The sequence below is a fragment of the Thamnophis elegans genome, chromosome 7 (genome assembly GCF_009769535.1).
Source record: "Thamnophis elegans isolate rThaEle1 chromosome 7, rThaEle1.pri, whole genome shotgun sequence".
Taxonomy (NCBI): Eukaryota; Metazoa; Chordata; class Lepidosauria; order Squamata; family Colubridae; genus Thamnophis; species Thamnophis elegans.
This window is the reverse complement of record NC_045547.1, coordinates 26,203,193-26,222,832: the sequence shown is the minus strand read 5'-3', so window position 1 is coordinate 26,222,832 and position 19,640 is coordinate 26,203,193. Positions and strand designations below refer to the sequence as shown.

At 36.0% G+C, this 19,640-nt stretch overlaps 2 protein-coding genes across 2 annotated transcripts in view; one reads left to right on the top strand and one right to left on the bottom strand.

Annotated features, from left to right (window-relative positions):
* The window catches only part of LOC116511109 (synapsin-3-like), a 187,344-nt gene that overhangs the window by 28,594 nt on the left and 139,110 nt on the right, over window positions 1-19,640 (top strand). The window contains exon 5 of the mRNA XM_032220926.1: window positions 1,904-1,993. Within this exon, the coding sequence (XP_032076817.1) occupies window positions 1,904-1,993 (90 nt within the window). The remainder of the gene's footprint in view (window positions 1-1,903; window positions 1,994-19,640) is intronic.
* The window catches only part of LOC116511110 (metalloproteinase inhibitor 3), a 35,601-nt gene continuing 20,883 nt past the window's right edge, over window positions 4,923-19,640 (bottom strand). Inside the window, exons 2-5 of the mRNA XM_032220927.1 lie at window positions 13,851-13,933; window positions 11,587-11,698; window positions 10,843-10,964; window positions 4,923-8,612 (exon numbers count right to left, since the gene is read on the bottom strand). Of these exons, the coding sequence (XP_032076818.1) occupies window positions 8,415-8,612; window positions 10,843-10,964; window positions 11,587-11,698; window positions 13,851-13,933 (515 nt within the window). The 3' untranslated portion in view covers window positions 4,923-8,414. The remainder of the gene's footprint in view (window positions 8,613-10,842; window positions 10,965-11,586; window positions 11,699-13,850; window positions 13,934-19,640) is intronic.

Below are 19,640 nucleotides of genomic sequence, written 5' to 3'. Positions count from 1 at the left end.
TTTTTAATTTAATTTTTTATTCCATTAATTTAACTAATCAAATTCAATTTTGTACTGGCACTGTTCTTTTATATCCTTATCTTGCCCACTTTTTTTATAGATGGCCTTAGCATATTTGAGATCATGTGCAATTGCTTGTTCCACTCATCCAAATTGAACACTCTTTCTTTCTCTATATATTTTAAACAAATTGAGAAATTTGTACAAATTAGTGCCAGTGTTTCTATGTCAGAAATATAGCAATGATCACTAAAACCTTCCTGTGTAAATTTTTAATTTACATGGAATTTAAGAACGTTTCAATGTCCTGAAAATTGAAGACACAATTCTAATTGAATATTTTATTCAAGGCCTGTATCTATACATTAATCACCAAACTTCTAGATATCGTGTCATTTCTCCTAATTATATAGACTTGATGAAAAAACCAAACAGAATAAAACCCCTTCTATACTGTAGTAGGTTGCCATTCCTGCTCTATGCAATAAGTTCTGTTTATTTTCCTTTATCTTATTCTAATTAGGATAAAAATATTATCTATAAAATATTGAATTCTTTGTTGCACTTCCAATAAAACAATAAACATGTTATATAGATCATTACCGTGAAACATATTTCATATCGAGCTGTCACCCTCTTGTGGCATATTGTTAATGTAGATAGGATTGATATAGTACATATTGAAGGGACTATCATTTATAAAAATGTGTTCCTATGAATGAGCCAGAGGTGGTATGCTGCCGGTTCGCACCGGTTCAGGTGAACTGGTAGTGGCGGCAGCACGAGGCTCCTCCCACCCAGCCTGACATCATCACAGAGCTTCTGTGCATGCCCAGATGTGCATGCGCTCCTACTACTGAACCAATAGTGAAGAGACTAGAATACCATTACTGGAATGAGCAGTCATGCAGAAATCTGAACTATTTTAACTACTAATTTCCCTTTTATTCAGCAAAAATAAGCTACAGAACTGCATATTCGCTAATATATGTGAATATAGACTTTCATTGGGGGGGGGGACTTGCTTTGACTTATATGCTGTTTTATTAAAATAGATAAAACAGGATTTTTGGTTTTGTTTTGTAATCAGATATTTGAGTTAGTTGTGGGAAGGGCCAGTCACTCACCCTCTGTACTAAAAAAGGAAGCAGTGGAAAACCTCTTTGGAAATATTGCCAAGAAAACTGCAAGGACCTGTTCAGGCAGTCTTCAGAAGTAAACACTGATTTGAAGACTCACACACACACACAAAACTTCTCTCTAATGACACGTGCCATTCCTAAAAGATCACTATAAAATTTTAAGAGATCTTGCTGTATCATTTCTACATCGCTTTAGGTACATAGAGGATGAGCACTTAAGTTTTCCAGCAAGGATAAAGGTCCATGCAAAATATCATCCAAAATATAATTAATTTCTTCTCATTATGTACTTGCAACTGGAGGCCGATTTGAAGTAAGCGCCTATACACTTGCCAGCACTCTCAGGTGGACAACTCAAAGGCAAATATCATGGTAGTAGAGATTTTAGACTAGGATTGGAGAAATAGCAATCATATCATTTGCATAAACAGAAGAGGGATGTTAGATGTTTGCTTGTTTAAAATCAAAACCTGACATAATTTTAAGATTGTGTTTTGTACGTGCATTCATGTAACCAAAAGGATTTTCAGCATGCATTATTATTAATGTGTCGTTTCAGAAGGTATGATTGGCAACAATCATACATTGACAAATATTTTGGATGAAACATGAGGCATCAGAGACACAACACTTCATGTGCATTTGTATTTGATGTTTGTCCAAATTGCAATATTGCTCCCAAGTGATTGCTCTTCTTTTTCCTTCCTTCCTTCCTTCCTTCCTTCCTTCCTTCCTTCCTTCCTTCCTTCCTTCCTTCCTAGTTCTCTCAACTAATTAAGATTGTCAACTCATTGGGTCCTGAGAAGTTCCCTCTTGTAGAACAAACATTCTTCCCAAGCCATAAGCAGATGGTAAGTAACTTGGTTTCTTTGTTTCAGTGGTACAATGTTTTGCAAAAGGAACTAAGATTGCATAAATCAATATTCTACAGAGGCAGAGTCATGCTTCCCAGAATTGTTCATTCCACTAGTTCATGAAATTGCAGCCATTGCTGCATTACTATGATTACATGATTGCCATCTGGGTGCTCAAGTGCCCAGTTATATCACAGTGAACCACATTATAGCAATGTGTGACTTTTCCCACAAATGGGGAAGCAGCAGGAAGATCCAAAGTCATTCCCATAAGTGGCTTCCAGGAAGTTGAATGTTGCTCCTGCTTTTTCCATATTTTTCTCTCCTATGGTCAGTCAGTGCAGGTCAGGGGTGTCAACTTCAAGGCCTGGGGGCTGGATCCGGCCTGCGGAGTGCTTAGATCTGGAAACAGCAAAGGACCAGTCCACGGTGCCTCTGCCAGCAAAAGTGGAGCTTGGGTGCCCATTTTTGCTAGCAGAGCACTTGGGTCACCATAGGCGCCCCGGACACGAATGACATTGAACTGGTCACACCACTCTGCCCCCCCCCCCGAGGTCAAATACAACCCTGATGTGGCCCTCAATGAAATCGAGTTTGACGCCCCTGGTGTAGGTAAAGCAATTTCTTTGAAACAATGACCTGACAGGTAATTGTCTAGTATGTTATTAAAAAGAGATTGAGAATGTATCAAAATCTTTGTAAGGTTATTTGGACTCATTCTATACATTCTATATCTCTCTTGTGTTGACTGATAGTTATTATTATCAATTTGTATCACCATGTTGCTCAAAATAAGTAATAGGCATGGGTAGATATTATTAATATTACATGGTGCAAAAATAGAAGGACTGAGTATTGAAAATATTCAGACTTTATGTAATTTTTCTTACCCTCCCCAGTGTCTTCCAGAGAATCCAATTTCATTACAACCGAACAGAATTGTAACCAAACAGAGCAGGCTCTGCCCCTTTTATGCATGGATGAAATGTCATGATGAATATACAGTACAAGGGGAGCTTGCTTGTTTTTGAATTTCCTGTGGAAACCTTGACCCTCCCAATTATTTCCTGTTATCTCCAAATTCTCTTAAATTGACTGTCATGTTCCCTAGAAATGAAGGGATATTTTTTAACATCAGTATATTTAAGATTAAAATACTACATCAAAAATATTAAAAAATATAAATTCAAACTTTTTTAAACACCAAAGGGTTGCAAAATCCATCTACATATATTTAGGTGGATTCATATAAAATATTTTTGAGTGGAGCACCTCTGGGCAATGAAATGTATATCTTTATTCAAGAAGAAAAATTTTGTTTTCTATTTACATCTCAACAAGGAAAATAACATGCAATGAAACAAAAAACTTGTGTATAAAAATATTCCTTCCTTGGAATTATTTATTTGTGCTTTCTACATTGTTCCAGAACTTCCTTTATTGCTTGAGTCCATTCATAATTTGCCCTTGTAAATTCCAGAAATACAAATCCAGAAAAATTACACACTCCATCAGCACTAGATTAGGGAAATGATTTAATTTAGGATCCATACATCTTTCAAGATTATTGTCAGAGTGGAATTTCACTCTGTGATATACTGTGCTAAAGTAACTTTCAAGAACTTGTTCTAAATAGCTATAATTTTTCAGTAACTCTGAATAAGGCAAATACCATAGCAGTATAATTTACTAGAAAATCTTCCAATTTATTTTCCTAGGTAGGAAGTTTTTACTTTTTAAACTAGAAAAGACTTGTCTGTCGTATTGTAGGCATAATACTGCATAGATGGACTAGTGAGCTAATGGTAAAAAAAGATCTATCATTTAATTAGGAGATAGGAAACCTTTAAATGTTGGTGAACTCACATCATGGTTAATGATAATTTGGGGAACTGTGAGGGCCAAAGCTATTTTTTTCCTGTATAGAAACTTTATGTTAGCATCTACAAGAGTGATAAATAAATAAAATTTATTAAAAATAAAATTAAAAAAATTAAAAAAATTAAACAAATTATATTTCAAGATTGATCCATCATATATTGTTTTGGTCACAAATATGCAAAAATTTTAAGTCTGAAATGTTCCATCTTTAAAACATGATTTTGAATGCTTTGAGCTGAATAACAATGTGATCAGAACAAAATACCTGGTTTTAAGAGACATCAGTTTAAATATTCTGAACAAAGTGGTTAGGCTGCTTTATGTAGCCTACCTCAGCCTATTGAGCAACAGATATGAATCACAACCTTGTTGCTACCTACAGTTGGGTTGATAAAAAACGGAGTGTGGAGAGGATAGTTGTATATATCCATATGGACAGATAAAAGACATACCTGTATACTGCTTGCAACAGTATACCTACATTACTAATGTTTTTTTCAAAAGTTGTCTCCAGTATTTCATTTTGTAGGTAGATAAGATGGATTGTGCATATACTATTCTATTTCACACAAATAGTGCTAATGATGTGTAAATGTGAAAGCTGGGAACAATTTAGTTTGGTGATTTATTGGGATTTGGTTATTTGTGTACATGCATTCAACTTAAATATGACAAAGATAGACAAAATTTGCGTGTAAAAAAAGACTATCAGATGTGTATCAGCAGTGTACTTAAGAGCTGAGGTGGTGCAGTGGTTAGAGTGCAGTCCTGCAGGCTACTTCAGCTGACTGCTAGCTGCAGTTCAGCAGTTCAAATCTCACCGGCCCAATGTTGACTCAACCTTCCATCCTTCTAAGGTTAGTAAAATGAGGACCCAGATTGTTGGGGGGGGGGCAATATGCTAACTCTGTAAATTGCTCAGAGAGGGCTATAAAAGTACTATTAAGTGGTATATAAGTCTAAGTGCTATTGCTATTGCCAACAATATTCAGTAGGATACCTTTTTATAGAGCAAAATGAGTTACAATAGAGATGATAGAATATCTGTGGTAAGAAATAAAACACTTTATTGTTTAGAATAAAAGTACACTATAAAAAGTGAACATTATTACCTTAAAAGACAATATACATTCAATGAATATAAAATTTATAAATAACAAAATAAGGAGGAAAACTGTAAACAGTACTACTAAACTAAGCAAAAAGTACATTCCTTTTGGGGAGGAGCTTTCTCCTAGATTGCATTTATTTCCACTCTAATGTTCATAATTGCTAACAATGGTAATGCAAAAAATAAAACAATTCTTTACATCTTGGTCCTAGGGCTGTTTCTACAAAAAAAAAAGAGCTGGAATCAGTAGGGTTTATTATTAAGGTGTAAATAGAATTAAATCCTAATTCTGCGGCCATATGCATGCTTTTCCTGAGAATAATCTCCATCAAATTTAATGCAACTCCCTTCTGAAGAAAAAAGACATGCTAAATTAAATCCCTTGCAGATGAGTTTATAATTGGACATATCAGGTCTTATTACTTCTGGAATCAATGGAAAGACACCAGCTGACTTTAACAAGAATGGCTCAGGCCCATACATCAAATACAAAACTAAGCACTCAGGGCATCTTGCTGATAAGTTTACTGGATCAACACACGAGTCAGATTACCATTTCAAATCCCACATTACAGTCTGTACAATGGGGATGATAAAAAGGCCCATTTTTTATTTGTTTGCTTTTATACAGCCACCCATCTTGTACCAAACTTTTCTTTAAAAAAAATACTGTTTTAGCATTGAAAACTTTGAAGGCATCCCAAAAGAAATGTATTTTTTGCTGGGTTTTTCCCACCTTATTAAAACAAAACCAAGAACCAAGCCACCCTGTAGGGGAGTATTGTTGATTAAGCTATCACTCTTCCTCAAATAACTCTTGTCTTCTGTGGTGTACAATAGAACACCTACATCAGTGTTTCTCAACCTTGGCGACTTTAAGTCCTGTGGACTTCTGGGAGTTGAAGTCCACAGGACTTAAAGTCGCCAAGGTTTAGAAACACTGACCTACATAGAGAAATATATTTTATTGGATGGCTATGCTATTTTATTTCTTACAAATACAGAGATACATTACAACTTGAATAAGAACATGTTTTTTCTTAGCATAAGAGAGCATTTCACCATTTTTTGACTGCAGTATTATGGCGATTCAGGTATGACCTTAAGTGAAAATAACAATCTAGAGCTGCCATTCAGTGAAAGGAAAGATCAAAATGCTTTCTTTTTGCCTTTAAGATCTGAACTTAAATCAAGTTTGTCTCAAGAAATGGGGCAATTCATATTGCTGGCTTTTATAATTTTGGCTGATTGCAATATAAATTAGTCTTTTTTATGGAAACAACTCTGAATTTACTGTTAGCAACATTTGCACTATAATTTATAAACATAAAAATACTGTTGTGGAAAATACAGCAGATACTTTTCTGAATCCATGTGGTATAGCGACGTTGTAATATATTTGTGTGTTTGTGTATCCTCATTCCTGCTCAGCCATCTCTTTTGGTTTGTGGAAGCCCTTTCTGTTACAAAAACTTATTCAGTTCAGCTGAGAAGAAAACTAGGCGCATTTTTAAATTATATTATAGAACAATTTTGAACTTATGGCAGCTCTGTTTTTAGGAGGAATGAATTGAAGACCTAAAGTAATGTTAAGACAAATTATAACAGCACAAAAGGACAGAACGTGTGCTTGTAGTAAGTGTATTAACCTTCACCCCATTCTACGGTCTCAGTAAATTATGCAATTGCCAACCTCAATAGAAACTTCGCTCTTAAATTACTTTTAAAATATTTTTATATTACACCTTTTCATAATAGTAATAGACTGTAGTGAAAGCAGAATAGCCAGTTCCTTACTTCTAGAAAGTATAGTGAGCCCAAACCATAGGGCTGTTTAACTGTAGTCAACAGTGGAATACATAATAATCTCCCTAAAATATTATTTTAGTTAATAGATCTAGTTCAAGAATTACATTAAAGGCTGGAAAAGTAGGTTTTAATATATTCCCTGCCCATCTTCTCTATTTTCACTGTGCCTACTGATAAACACACTATTAACAAGTAGGAAAATATTATGAAGAAACGATTTTTCACTGCCTTGCCAATATTCACAGGAGTATTATGAAAAGATTCCTATATAACAGAATTTACAAAATACCGCATCATGAAAAACTATGAAAAAAATTCAATGTTTTTCAAAGTACAGGCTGAACCAGTATTTGTACAATAGTAAGGCACTTTTACATCACCATTCTATTGTATATTTTTAAGGGAAGGGGATAGGGACCATGGAAATATTTCAGTCTTAGAACAATTGTTTGCATTGGCCCTTATTTTGATGGCAAGAAGGAAAACAAGCATACAGGGAAGGGAATAAAAACAGATTATTATCACCACTTTAGAAATTACTGGAACTCCAGTAGCTTTCAAACTAAAAAAAAACAAAATAATAACTAATGACTTGGAATGTGAATGGTTGCTCTTTTGAAACAAAAGCATGAAACTTTTTATTACTTATAGCATGAAACAGAATCATGCCCTGTCAAAAATAGCTTATATCATTATATCTATATACATTTTTGTTCAGCAAAAGCAGTGTTTGGGCAGCTGGTTTCTTACATCAATATGGCCCAGGGAGGGTTGTTTCTTTCCTCCTGTGCTCCAACTTTGTCCCCTCTCCACAACATTCTGGGAAACTTGTGTGTAAAACAAATATTGAAGAAGCAGTTTTACATCCACATCAAAGCCACAAAAATATCTGGTGTTGATTTGGTTCTCAACAGGTTTGTTCCACATTTGTATTTAGAAGATGTATTAGCTTTGTTTTAGTTGATTTTCATTTTTTTAAAAGAAATTTATTTTATGTGCAAACCTAGAACTGCCATGAAATTTCTACATTCATATTGGAATGGACAGGCATTTTGAAGTATGCAATCTTTTAAATTCATGCAAAGGAATTTCCCCAAATACTCCATATTCCATTCTATATAAGCATAATGACTTTCTTTGCATCCCTTCATTATGTGGCTCACAATGGTGATTAATCCCAACTGGCTGCGTTCATAGCTACCTGCTCTGAGAACTGAATGTGAGAATAAAACAGCAGCACAGGAAATGAAGAGGAGGGAATAGAATTTTAATTAGGAAGTTTTTGAGATTTGTGTTTTCCTACAAAAATATATATATTGCTATATGTATAGTGCTATAAAAACTTTAAGCAAAAGCTCCCTTGATCATCTGGGAACTTCTGTTCACACACCAGATAAATATTTGATCAACATGGGATGAGAGCAATTTTTTAAAAGATAATTTTAAAAAAGAGTTAAGACAGCATAGATTTAAAAATCACAACAGTTCGAAGTGCTAAAAATTGCAAGAAACAGGCACTAATATCATGGTTGCCATCATGATCAAATATGCGTTAGTGTCCAAAGAATTCTCAGCCACATGGGAAGAAAAGAACAGGGAAGAAAGACAAATGGAATTTCAGGGGTCAGTTGCATTGATGATGGTTTTATCAGGAGGTGCCCATCCTCTATACCAGCTGCAGTAGCCATCTTTGTGTTTGATGCAAGCATAATGCTTTGACTGGTACCCTGGTTGACCAAAGCTGGAAAGCATATCTGTCCAGAGGCATTCATTCTTGGAGGTCACAAAGCAAGGAAGATAGTAGCAGGGCTTAATCTATAATTACAAAACAAAACAAATGAAAGGTGTTGAATTAATCAGATACTTTAAGACTATATAATTACCATGTTTCCCTGAACATAAGACAGGGTCTTATTTTCTTTTGACCCCTGAAATAAGCCTTATTTTCGGGCAGGTCTTATTATTTTTGAGGTGCGGGAGGCGGCGAACATGGTCATCTCATGGCTGCTGCTGTGTTGCAATATTTTCAGAAAGGGCTTATTTTAGTCCATGCGCTCAAAAGCCTGATTGGGCTTATTATCCGGGGAGGTCTTATTTTCAGGGAAACAAAATAACTTTTGTATTCATATATATCTTCTGAGCCGTGGTGGGGCAGTGGTTAGAATGCAGTATTGCAGGCTAATTCTGCTGACTGCCAGCTGTCAGCAGTTCGATTGTCATCGGATCAAAGTTGACTCAGTGTTCCATCCTTCTGAGGTTGGTAAAATGTGGGCACAGATTATTGGGGACAATATTCTGATTCTGTAAACAGCTTAGAAAGCTTAGACTGCTTAGAAAGGGAAGTAAAAGCACTGTGAAGTGGTAGGTCTAACTACTATTGCGATTGCTATTTTCATATAGAAAAAGTAGCATATACCACTAGATTAGTCATGATGTAAAGCATTATTTCAATCCATCTTTTAATCTCATTTTCAATATTTTAAACCATCTAGTAATTTAATCTTAGTATGAAAGCAACATTATAATAAGTTCCTGGAACTTGCAGGCCTCATTTTCTTCCCCAGATTTTATTGAAGAAGTACAATTCCTTTTTGTTGCCTTTGTGAACCATCTATCCCAGAATATTAATCATAGTATCTTAGTATCATAGTATCTTTTTGGATTAGTTCAGAGGATTGGGAGGAAAAACTGGGTGTTGCACTGTTCTCATCCTTCATCTGGGGCCAATTCTAGTCAATATTGGTAAGTGGCAAAGATATGGCTATTACAGGATCCAATCTGGGTCAATCACCGGTGAGCAATCCAGATTGAATTCAGCAACATTATCCTGGGACATATATATTCGCCTTCATTACAATACAATAGCAGAGTTGGAAGGGACCTTGCAGGTCTTCTAGTCCAATCCCCTGCCTAGGCAGGAAGCCCTATACCGTTTCAGACAAATGGCTATCCAACATCTTCTTAAAGACTTCCAGTGTTGGAGCATTCACAACTTCTGGAGGCAAGCTGTTCCACTGATTAATTGTTCTAACTATCAGGAAATTTCTCCTCAGTTCTAAGTTGCTTCTCCCCTTGATTAGTTTCCACCCATTGCTTCATTCATCTGTTACTTTGTGAGGTGTCTCAAGCAGTAGTTATTTTTCCATTTCTGCTTAATATCTACATGAAATCACTCTGTGTGGTCATCTGTTGACACAGGACTAGACATCACTCAATCTTTGATTCTGGATATAGTAGCACTACACTAAGCAGTGGGTAATGCGGATGCACTCCTAGATTCATAACACCTGCATGGTGTTGCAAAGGGACATTGCACAACTCCATCTTATGCAACTGTTGTAGGTCAGGAGTATCTATTTATCCTCCTGTGTGCACTATTCATCTTACAATTAGACTACCTCAATATGCTCTACATGTGAGGCCATACTTAGATGACCATTCAAAAGCTTCAACTGGTCCAGAGAGCAGAAGCATGGTAGCTACTAATATGCCTCAGCACACCCAGGTAGCATCTCTACTTCACAAACTGCAGTCTTTGCCATTGTGCTGCTAGATGTCAGTTCTTTCTTATAAAGCCCTTCACGGCACAGGGCCAGGTTACATTCATAATCACCTATCCCTGATCATTTCTGCACGATCTGACAAGAAAGACATTATCTCGGTCTCATTATTTGGCAACATCATCTAGTTGACACAGGAAACAGGCTTTTTCTGTTGCTTGCCTTACCCTTAATAAGAGTATCCCCCCCCCCCATTAAAAATTGGTTGTACCTGCTCCTATCTTCTTTTAGAAAGGTATTAAAGTGCTGGCGTTGCATCCAGGAGTGGTCTGAACTAAAGTGATTTTTTTCCCCCAAAGCATTTCATGTGTTTCTGTTTAGGATTATGTTTACTATTTGTTTTACTGTATTTTTTAATTAAGCTGAGTTGTTTATTAATGCTGAATGGCACCCTGAACTATGTGTCAAGTATCCAACTATATACACCTTGATTAAATAAGTAATAAACATTTCTAATGTATCAGGTTGGCAGGGACATCTCTTACCTTGCAGCCACAACCTAGATGGTAACGATGGTTTAATCCTTTGCGCTGAGACAAGGTCAGTCGATCCCACTTTTCATTCAGATTACACAGTCCAGTATAAACCTTTCCATCAAAAACTCGACCTACAAAACATAAACAAAAATTATCCATTCCAGTGTCATTCATTTGAGAGCTCAAGATAATTTCTTACATCCTACAACTTAAAGACTGTTCTTTTCTAATGCCAATTTTCCCAATATTTCCAATTTTAGTAAGTTTAGAAAGAGCAATTAAATAATTTGTCATAGGGAGTATTTTACTGATACAACTCTAATAAAAGCCAATTAAGCAGATAAATTAGATTAAAAACAAAGACCCAATCATCAGCAGCATCAGAGAGGGAAAGAAGATATCTTAACCTGTAATTAAGAGGAGGTTAAAATATGCTGCCTCATTTATTTGGAATGCACTCCCATTTCCGTTGAAAGTCCTATATTTACTGGGTTTTTTTAAAAGCCTTAAAAATACATCCTTTAAAACAGGTTCTTGATTATATACATAAATTATTTTTAGGATTTGTAGTTTAAAATCTGATAATATTAGTAAAAAACAGACTAATGTATACATGACAATAAACCTCAATATAACGACTGCAATAAATACTTGTAAATTGCACCCACTAATGCTGAACTTCAGCCTCTAAAAATAGCTGAAACTGATACAGCCTGTAAGCTTACCATAGCAGAAAATTTGTTATGTTTTTACCTGTAATCATGTACTGATACTTGTTGACCTCCAACTTGACTCCACAAAGACTTTCAGAGGCCTCAGTGTAGATGTATTGAACATGTGGCATCTTGTCAAAACCTCTGTACATCTATAAAAAGAGAGCAAACACGCAAGAATGAATTGCAGTGCAACCAAAACAAACACACACCTCACTTTTTCCATTATCCAGCTGCTGTCTTATCTGCCTTTATATTAAGAATGTGTATCCCTGATGAGTCCAGAATTCTGGCCTACAGTTTCCAATATCCCAAAAAGCACAACTAAGATAAATGGGTTAGAATTGTAGAGTACACATATCCTGACTCCATTCAAAAACTCTCTGTTGCATCTAGCTTTCTCTTGTTCTGTAAAAATTTGTAAAATCTTTAAAAAAAAACACCAAAACCCTGATTCTTCAAAAGATATAGAATAGCAGACAACTTTTATTAGGCTTGAGCAGAATCTTGTGGAACCTGTTCCATTTTCAGATCTATTTAAACAGGAGGTTCTCTTTTGTTCAAGCAATCAAGGTGGCATTGTTACTCATAGAATCTATCATTACATTCTACTCAAGTTATCCTTGAGAAATGTCAACACTGATTTGTAATGGCCTTCAAAACCATCTCTGCTTGCTCACAACCTTTATACTAAGATAGAAAGACAATAAACAGAATTACTGTTATTAGGAGGGAGGCAAGTGGCTATTTTGCTCAATCACCAAATTACTTTGTGTAATATGTTTCAGGTTTCTACAGTCACTGCCAAAGTCTTTTTTTTTAAATCCTCATTCTTCTAAAGACATTAAACTAGTCTTATGACTGAGATGTAACAGCCAAGAAAAATAGACTAGAGCAGATTTTTAACATTACATAAGAGGTCAGTTAACAAAAGAATGTCCAGAGCAAGAGGTCCAAGTGAAGTCTGTTTATTACGCCGGGAGTACAGCAAAGACCAATGTGAAAGAGGAGGAATGTTTTTTTCTTCAGAATGAGCAAGTGAAATCTAACAAGACTTCAAGGGTCCAATTATTTCTAAACTCTACACAAGGAGCTTCACGTATGTTTCTCACTGTCAGACTTGTTGGAAGACAAAAAACAAATGGGACACTCATTAACTCACTGCCAAAAATATTAAGAGTTTCAGAGTTTATTTTATAATTTTAGATTCATTATTTCCTCAACATTTATTCTCACAATGATCCTATGAGGTATGATATTGTGGGAGATAGTGACTGGCTTGAAATTACTATTGTGTGGCTATGGTTGAAAATAGAACTGAAACTCCCTATCCCATTCTATCTTCCTAATGACTGAATCACACTGTCACAAACTAAGCAATATTTCTTAATGAAATAATATGTGATGAACAAATCAGGCATTTGTTTTAATACGTTGTAAAAAAGTAGTGAGTTCAACTTGCGAGGTTTTTTTTACAACAGGCTTCACTGGATGAAAGGACGAGGAATGCAATGGAGCTAGAAAGATAAGAGGTGCATTTCAATTTTCCCCCCCCTGCCACCCCTCGCTAAAGGAATGGCGGGGGAAGGGAACCAGGCAGGCTGTCTTTACCATTGGGGTGAGGTGGGCAGTACTGGGCTGAGAGGCGCGCCTCTTACCTTTCCAGGTCTGCCACGGTCCTCGCCATTGTGTCCAGGGAAGACCCTGGTAAAAGAAAAAAAGAAACCCTGCTCGTGACTTCAAAAAGTTTGATAGAACTCGCGAGAAGGGTTTCTTTTTTACCAGCGACTTTCCTGGACACAATAGCAAGGAACGTGACAGATCTGGAAAGGTAAAAGGTGCGCCTCGCTTCTCGCCTGCCCCAGAAAATAATAAGCCCTCCCCCTATAATAAGCTCAAGGCCATATTTCGTGGGTCAAAAAAAATAAGACCCTGTCTTATTTTTGGGAAAACATGGTACTTCTAAGGCCATGGTTGAACAGACTTATTTCACTAAGCTGTTAATGAGTACAAATTATAAACAATTGTTTCTATACACCTGAAAAATTAAACATTTGCCAAGTTGGAAAGAATCACTTAACACAAATAGCTAGGAATTTCTATGTATATGTAAATTAGCACAACACTGCATAGAGAAAAAAGAATAGCTTACATGTGGGAAATCACCTTTGCTTATTCACAAAACTACCCAAGTCATCCATTATTTGGGATATGAATGAGCTCAGGGGACTGAATGACTTACCTGATGATCTCTGATAATGCTTTGTGGTTTCAATTAAATATGACTGGCATCTGTTTACTCACCTTCATTTGTTTGACAGTGTATCGCATTGTCCCAAATGGTCCATCTTTCATAAGTTTCTTGCCCACTACCTTGGCCCGGATAACTACAATAAAAAAAGACAGGTCAAGTGAATAGCATCTTCATTGTCTAATTTATCTTTACTAATAGCTCATTTTTAAATAGCATAAATGAAAGAGAATAGTGGCTAGACTTTTAAAATTTCAGTTTGTAAATGCAGTGTGTAAAAGATACTTCTTGATTTGTATTTGAAATATTACTATTGCTAATAATAATATAGTTAATAATAATAATAATAGTAATAATAATAATAAGAAGAAGTTAAACTGCTCTGGGATTTTAATACTCAAACAGACAAGAATTTTCCACGCAACAACTCAGACTTAAAAATTGTTCATAAGACAGACAAAACAAGCCTGGATAATGGACATGCAGTTCCCAGAGACAGCAAAATAGAAAATAATGAACTGGAGAAAATAATCACAAAATATAAAGATCTGCAAAGTATTGTGACTTGTGGCAAAATAAAAGCAAAGGAGGACCAACAGTAACAGGTGCTTTGGATGCAATCACACAACATCTGGAGCACCACTTGCATTGTATTTACCATCAACATTGCTAAAAGCGCCATTAGTCAATTGCAAAAGGCAGCTTTATTGGAATAGTTTACATCCTGTGACAATAACTTCAATATTATTAAGCAATAACATCTGCCTTGGGAAAAACTCAATAGATGGCTAAAAATGCCAAATCTGGTTATGCAACCAACCATTATAATAGTAATAATAAGTAATGCCACTTTGTGTAAATTTCAGTAGCTATAGCCTTGAAATATCTAGTGATATCTTCTTCTAGTAAATAAATATACCAAGATGGAATCAACTCGGCTGACTTCACAGCAGTGTCATGTGACATTTTTGGACTTTACCCCCCTTTGCTAAACTGGGCGTGGCCATGGCCACACATCTGGCCTATAGGCCATGAGTTTGACAGCCCTGATCTATATGCTACAAAGCTTGGTATCAACATGTTTCCTTAGTGCTTTCTTTCAACACATCTTATTTGCCAAGAGGGCTTTTCAGCTCAGCTAGTACAGTAAGTGGCAAACTTAGCTCTTTAGTGCTACCTATCTACTGTATTTCCCTCTATCTCTATTTCTCTCTCTATCCCTCTACCAACCTACCTACCTAACTACTCTCTCTTTCTCCCTCCCTCCCTACTGTATTTCTTCTCTCTTTCGCTCCCTCTCTATCCCTCTATCTACCTACCTACTTTTTTTAAAAAATTGCCTCTTCAAAACCTTGATGCGTCTTATGGACATATGTACGAGAAAGAGCCCTGGTGGTCCATTTTTCTCTCTTAATGATGGCCTATGCCTGCTAAATATAAATACCAAATAAGGTATTGGGGTGCAGGTTCAGCAGGTACAAGGCAAGGTTATGAAATGAGTTATAGGACATCTGAAGAAGCATAAATCAAAACTATTAAGATTCAGTTATTTGACATAGGTGTACTAATATTGCAGATCATGCACTTAATGTGCATAATATGATCCATCAGGCCAACATAACTAACCAGCTGTGCATGGTGGCCCATAAGGGGCATAACATTCATTTTTAAACTGATATCTAATCTGCTGTAAAAAGCCTACTGCTTGGGATTTCTTCTATCCACTGCTCTGATTTCTGTATTTCATTAGCCAGAATTATTTCGAATTAAAAAAAAAGATTTCTAAGTTATTTCATCATCACATATGTTTTCCAGAAAAAAAAATGTACCTTGAACATTCTTTTTATCTTTTCTATTTTTTTCCGGTGTCTTATTACAGTCTTACTATTACTGATGGGAAATTTTATCCCACACAAGTGGACACCAAAATAGCAGCATATTTTTAAACCACAGTCACTTTGAAGTGGTGCCCATCAAAACAGACTGTGAAGAATGTTTCTGAATACTTTGGGGTTTAGGGTCAAATTATTTTGTGGGATGAGAGCAGCTGCTAAGGTCTCACAGATGATTTGTAATTGTTTATGTAATATTAATTTGGATAAGCATATAAAATTCTAGTAATATAAGCAAGCCAGTTAGCTTATAATACTAAACCAATCCCACAGACCAATTGAATTGAGATGCAATTATATAGATGCAGTTATTTTAATTTAAAAAATAACATTTTCCATATGCTTGCACATATGCTATATTTTTTTAAAAAAAACTTCTTTGCTAGAAATTACTTGAAAAGACTAGTGTTTTGTTTGAACCAGCTGTCTTGAAAGCTATAAAACACAGATAAAAAGATTAAAGCCATTATATCTTTATAATCCAACTTGCAAGTTTAGTGAACATAGAAATATGGAAAATTCTAAATGATGCTCTAGAAAATTACATCTGAGATTTTACCATGCTTTTGCATGAGCATCCAACATATCACCAGTTATCCTTTATAAAGAACGTCTGCCTGCTTGGAATTTTAATAATTCCAATTCTAAATAAGCATTAAGAACTTTTGGTGGTTCTTAAGAAATAAAAAGAGAAAATCTTCCATCTATGTCATCCATTATTGCCATCTTGGGACTACTTGCATGCTATTACTTAAGGAAAATAATGCAGGAAGAATCAGTCCCAGCTGCAACCACAGAAGAAGCCATCATAAGAGTAAATTACCAGAAGGTGTATGTTCTTAACTTTCTATAAGCATAAATTCAACAATCTATCTTCAAAAGGTTCCATACATAAGAAAAGCTCTACTTGCTCAGTAACTTCCTGTAATAGTCTGTATTTTCTTGTTCCTCTTTCACAACATTTCCTGGGTATGCATTGGGACAATACCTATTGAATTTCATAGAAGATCTATGCTGGATGTAGACTTTTAATAAACCTAATTGGAAAAGAACAAATTCTCTGATTCAATAATCCCTGAAACTATAACACAGGCTATAGAATAGGAAAAATGCAGCTGTGTGATGCTTTGAAGAGATAAATCTTAAAATGATTCATCATCATAGATTTATTCAAGCTATATCCTGCTCTTTTGTCCTGGGGGCTCTCAAAGAAGCCATCAAACTTAATCCCAGAAAAATACTCAAACTTTATTGAGATAATATTTGAATGAAGGACAAAGTGAAAAATTAAGCACAGTTGTTTGATCATCAGAAGTTACTACTACTACTCTATTATTTTTATCATCATCATGATTTCTGTATCATAATCTTTCCATTTTTTGATTTTTAGTATTTTCAGGTTTTTAAGATTGGCCGTAGTTGGAATTATGTGGAAACTGATTCCACATTCTCAAGAGAAAACAGGAGAACATAAAGAGGTCCATATAATAAATTTCTTCTTCCCGAGGCCTTTGAATCTGCAGTTTGATCATCTTAACAACTTTCTTCAGGATAGGAAGGCTTATCTAATACCACTGGATCTATCAATAGATTATTGAAGAAGAGGAAGACATCCAATTCCTTTACAGGAGATGGAACTACACCATTTGGACACAATGACACATAATGATCTGAAATGACCTACCAGAAGAGATGTGGACCTAATGAATAGGTGACTGTGTTCAAAATTCAGGCCATCTGGTATATCTTCAGAATCAACAAGCTCAAACTCTTACATTAACTGAATTAATGAAAAGAATAACAGAGTTGGAAAGAACCTTGGAGGTCTTCTAGTCCACCCCCTTCCTCAAACAGGAGACCCTATACCATTTCAAACAAATGGCTCCACAATGCCTCTAACAATGGAGCAACCACTTCTTAAAAAACTACAGCAGTGGAGCGAGCACAACTTCTGAAGGCAAACTGTTCCACCGGTTAATTTTTCTCACTGTTAGTAAACATCTCCTTAGTTCTAATTTGCTTCTCTCCTCATTTAGTTTCCATCCATTGTTTCTTGTCTTGCTTTCTGGTGCTTTGGAAAATAGGTTGACTCCTCTTCTTCGTGGCAGCTCTTCAAATATTGAAACACTGCTATCACATCATACCTCGTCCTTCTTTTCTCTAGACTAGACACATCCAATTCCTGCAGCTGTTCTTCATACATTTTAGCCCCCAGGCCCCTAATCATCTTTGTTGCTCTTCTCTGTCTTTCCAGAGTCTAAACAGTCTTTTTTTTAAATATATATTGTAGTGAAAAAAACTGGATGTAATATTCCAAGTGTGGTCTTACTAAGGCTTTATAAAGCAGTACTAATACTTCATGTGATCTTGATACTATATCTCTGTAAATGCAACCAAGGATTGTATTGGCCTTTTTGACTGCTACGACCAACTGCTGGATCGTATTTAAGTGATTGTCCACTAGGACTCCAAAATCCTGCTACAGAGCCAAGTTTCATCTAATCCGTACCTGTACATTTGGTTTTTCTTGCCTAAGTGTATGTGTGTATATGTGTGTATATGTATACACACATGCATACAGTATATACAACCCCACCAAACTACATCTAAAGCACCTCAACAGGACTTGTAAAGCTAGGGTCCAACTCAGAATGAATCCAAGCAATTTTATCAATAGATGCTTCAAGCAACCCTTCAAGTGATGTTCTGAAACAATCTAAGAAGTAGTAGATAATCTGAAACAGAACAGCTAGATGGCATCCACAAATGCAGTGAGAATAGCTATGTTTTGTTGATCTTAAGGTCAGACGCTCAATGATTTGTATCAAGTCTATGGTTGCAAAGGTAGCCATGAACTTCAAGGCTGTACTGTAAGTCTAGGAAATTCCTGCCAATAGTATCAAGAAATTCAGACAGAGCAGTAGCTACATAACAGGAAGACCAGTACAGTAGCAGCAATTCCATCTGTTCCTTAGAGCCCAACTTCACAAATAGAGTCCTGCATTCATTTATCTCTGAAGCAGCATCTATGAAAGACACAAGAATCTTCTGAATGATAATAGCCACTCTCCCTGCCTTACTGGTATCTTACTTAAAACATAAATGTGAGCACATTTCCAAGGCTGAAACACACCCTCTCCCAAGTTTATTCAAGTCTTAAGTGATATGTATCAGGTTGGCCCTTCCACCCACAGTAAAATCCTGGAGGAGGAACACTTGTTACAGACATCCAAACCAATCACTAGCTAACCAATTAGATCATCAGAAATTTAGTCCACTTCTGCTCATTCATTGGACTCAGTGTTCAGTTAAGCTAGCTGCACCTGCCCATACATACAATCCATACAGTGACACAGACATATACGCTAATCCTAAAAACAGACCTTATCCACTCAGCTGTCTCTAATTCTAAAAGGACATTAACTGCAATCCTCTTAAATCGCAGACTTAAAGCTGCTGCCCTCTCACTCCCAGCTTACTCTGATGCTGCAAATGTAAAGAACATTAAAGGCAACTACTCCTATCAGAGCAAGCAAATTAAGATCCACTTCCTTGCAATCTGAATGTCACAATATGAGAGAATGTCACAATATTAGGGAAAAAAGCTAAATTCCATGTCACATTTGCTCTAATAAATTCTATAAATTCAGAATTTATAATTCTGTTATGTAAGTTGATTATTACAACCTGTCAACCAGAGGTGGTATTCAGCTGGTTTGGACAGGTTCATCCAAACTGGTTGTGGAATCGCAGGTGGGTCCGCCCATTCACCTTGCTCTATATTGTCCTATTTAAGCATGTTTTTGAGGCCAGGGTGCATGTGTGGAAAGGACTCATGTGCCTGCAAAGTAGGCTTGTGTGTGCAAAGCGGGCAGGTGTGCACACAGTGAACCGGTAGTAACTATATGAGAAACCCACCACTGATATCAACTCCCTATTAGCTGAAATCTT